At 20.4% G+C, this 2,109-nt stretch overlaps 1 protein-coding gene across 1 annotated transcript, besides 9 other annotated features; it reads right to left on the bottom strand.

The window, feature by feature from the left end:
* Nucleotides 1–46: 46 nt before the first annotated feature.
* Nucleotides 47–119: a microsatellite.
* Nucleotides 120–167: 48 nt separating this feature from the next.
* Nucleotides 168–261: a sequence feature (AT_rich).
* Nucleotides 262–299: 38 nt separating this feature from the next.
* Nucleotides 300–358: a sequence feature (AT_rich).
* Nucleotides 359–374: 16 nt separating this feature from the next.
* Nucleotides 375–672: a sequence feature (AT_rich).
* A 51-nt stretch (nt 673–723) lies between these two features.
* Nucleotides 724–888: a microsatellite.
* Nucleotides 889–902: 14 nt separating this feature from the next.
* Nucleotides 903–934: a sequence feature (AT_rich).
* Nucleotides 935–937: 3 nt separating this feature from the next.
* Nucleotides 938–1,015: a microsatellite.
* Nucleotides 1,016–1,039: 24 nt separating this feature from the next.
* Nucleotides 1,040–1,079: a sequence feature (AT_rich).
* Nucleotides 1,080–1,193: 114 nt separating this feature from the next.
* Nucleotides 1,194–1,805, bottom strand: EDI_052430 (uncharacterized protein; the record flags this gene model as incomplete). The annotated part of the gene is made up of 1 exon (XM_001736359.1): nt 1,194–1,805. One exon carries the CDS (start codon nt 1,803–1,805, stop codon nt 1,194–1,196), a length of 612 nt encoding a protein of 203 aa, XP_001736411.1.
* Nucleotides 1,806–2,105: 300 nt separating this feature from the next.
* Nucleotides 2,106–2,109: part of a microsatellite that runs on past the window's edge.

The following is a 2,109-nucleotide window of genomic DNA, read 5'->3' as shown; positions in this document are numbered from 1 at the left end:
AAATATATTACAGAAACATCAACTTAATAATTTTATATGTTAATTTTAAATAAATAAATCATTTCATTAATAAATGTTTTATTAAAAATAAATTAAACAAATATCATTAATAAATGAATTGATTATCATTTAATATCATTTCTGTAGTTATATATTTGAACATTAACATTATATGATATATAATACATCAAAATTCTAAATAATATTTAATAATTAATTGTTTTCATTTTATAATAATAATTTATCTATTTAATATTTAATGATAATGAAAAGAGAAATCAATGAATAGAAAGAAGAAGAATAAATTATATTTAAATGAATGAATATATTAAACATTTAATAACAATATTATTAAAAAGAACAATGATGAAATGTATTTATTAATAATATTTTTATTTATGATAAATTTGTAATATATTGTAAAATATTTGATTAACTGTTTCTAAATATCATATTTTATACATTAAATTATTAATTAAACAATATCAATAAAAAATATAAAAATGAATATTTAAATTATATTTTATATCATTTAAATTATATCAAAATAAACAACAAAAGAATGATAAAATAAGAAACAATCAATAAATCAATTGAAATGAATATAAATTTATATCATAATAAAATATGAATATTATATTATAATAATTCATGAATATATTTGAATTATAACAACAAATTTAAATAATTACTTTAAATATTCACTATATTAACATAAATAGATTTTATTTCATAATTTATATTTATTTTTAAATTCAATTATTAATGATTAGTAATTTAATATTGTTTATCATTTTATTTTTGTTTGTTTAATTTCTATTTGATATTTTATCAATTTCAATTCTAATTATTATTTCTAATATTCTTATTCTTCTATTTCAATTCTATATAATTACATTTTGTAAAAATAAAATATATTTTATAATCATTTTATCATTTTATTTCAATTTATCTACTTATATTATTTATTATTCATTCTATTCATTTATTAAATTATTATGTTTATTCTTTATTTTATATGTTTGTTATCATTTTCTTCTTAATAATAAAATTTATTAAAATATCTTGTTTATTTTAATGTGTTGTTAAATATTTCTTGATTCCTTCTGGTGTTGGTTCAATTGTGTCTTTCCCTGCTTTCCAATTGATTGGACAAACTGTTCCATGTTCTTCACTAAATTGAATTGCTTTAACTATTCTAATAGTTTCTTCTGTTGTCTTCCAATTCCATCATCATTCATTTGAATGTATCTTACTTTTCCTTTGTCATCAATAATGACATATCCTCTTCTTGAAACTCCTGTTTCTACATTTAACATTCCATATTTAATTGAAATACATCTTTTAATATCTGATATTAATGGGAATCCTAATTTTCCTACTCCTCCTTTACTTTTATCTGCTTCACACCATGCTTGATGACAATAAACTGAATCAACACTCACTCCAATAACTTCACAATTGATTTCTTTCAATTGTCCTGCAACTTCACTATATCCAATCATTTCTGTTGGACAAACAAATGTCCAATCCAATGGATAAAATAATAACACAACATATTTCCCTTTATATTCATTAATATCAATTTCTTTGATTGAACCACATGGACAATATGCTTGTGCTTTAAATTCGGGTGCTTCTTTTCCAATTTGTGCTTTTTCAAATGTGTACATAAATTTCTTAAATGCTTTAATTCTTGGACAACAACATTCTTTCTTACAATACTCTTTACAACAATACTCTTTACAACATTCTTTCTCTTGACATTCTTTCTTACAACATTCTTTTTGTTGATTACAGGACATTTAACTGTTTGAAATGATGAGATTGTGATGATGAGATGTTTAAATAACAAATGAACTACCAAAACCATCTTCACATAATTAAAATAAGAATGTCATCATCATCACATGTGCATTCTTCTCATTCTGTGATTTATTCATCTTTCTTTCATCTTATAATGAATGGACTGGTAAATAGAAAACAAAAATGACAAGATAAAAAAGAAATCGGAGATACACAAAATCACTCATTCGGAATGGTTCTATTGAAGAATATGATGAAGAGAAAGATGAGTGTATTGGTACAAAACATCAATAAGAAACAAAG

Source organism: Entamoeba dispar, genomic scaffold, assembly GCF_000209125.1.
Source record: "Entamoeba dispar SAW760 scf_1105229459757 genomic scaffold, whole genome shotgun sequence".
Classification (NCBI taxonomy): domain Eukaryota; phylum Evosea; order Mastigamoebida; family Endamoebidae; genus Entamoeba; species Entamoeba dispar.
The sequence above is the reverse complement of the archived record's forward strand: the minus strand, read 5'-3'. Positions and strand labels throughout refer to the sequence as shown.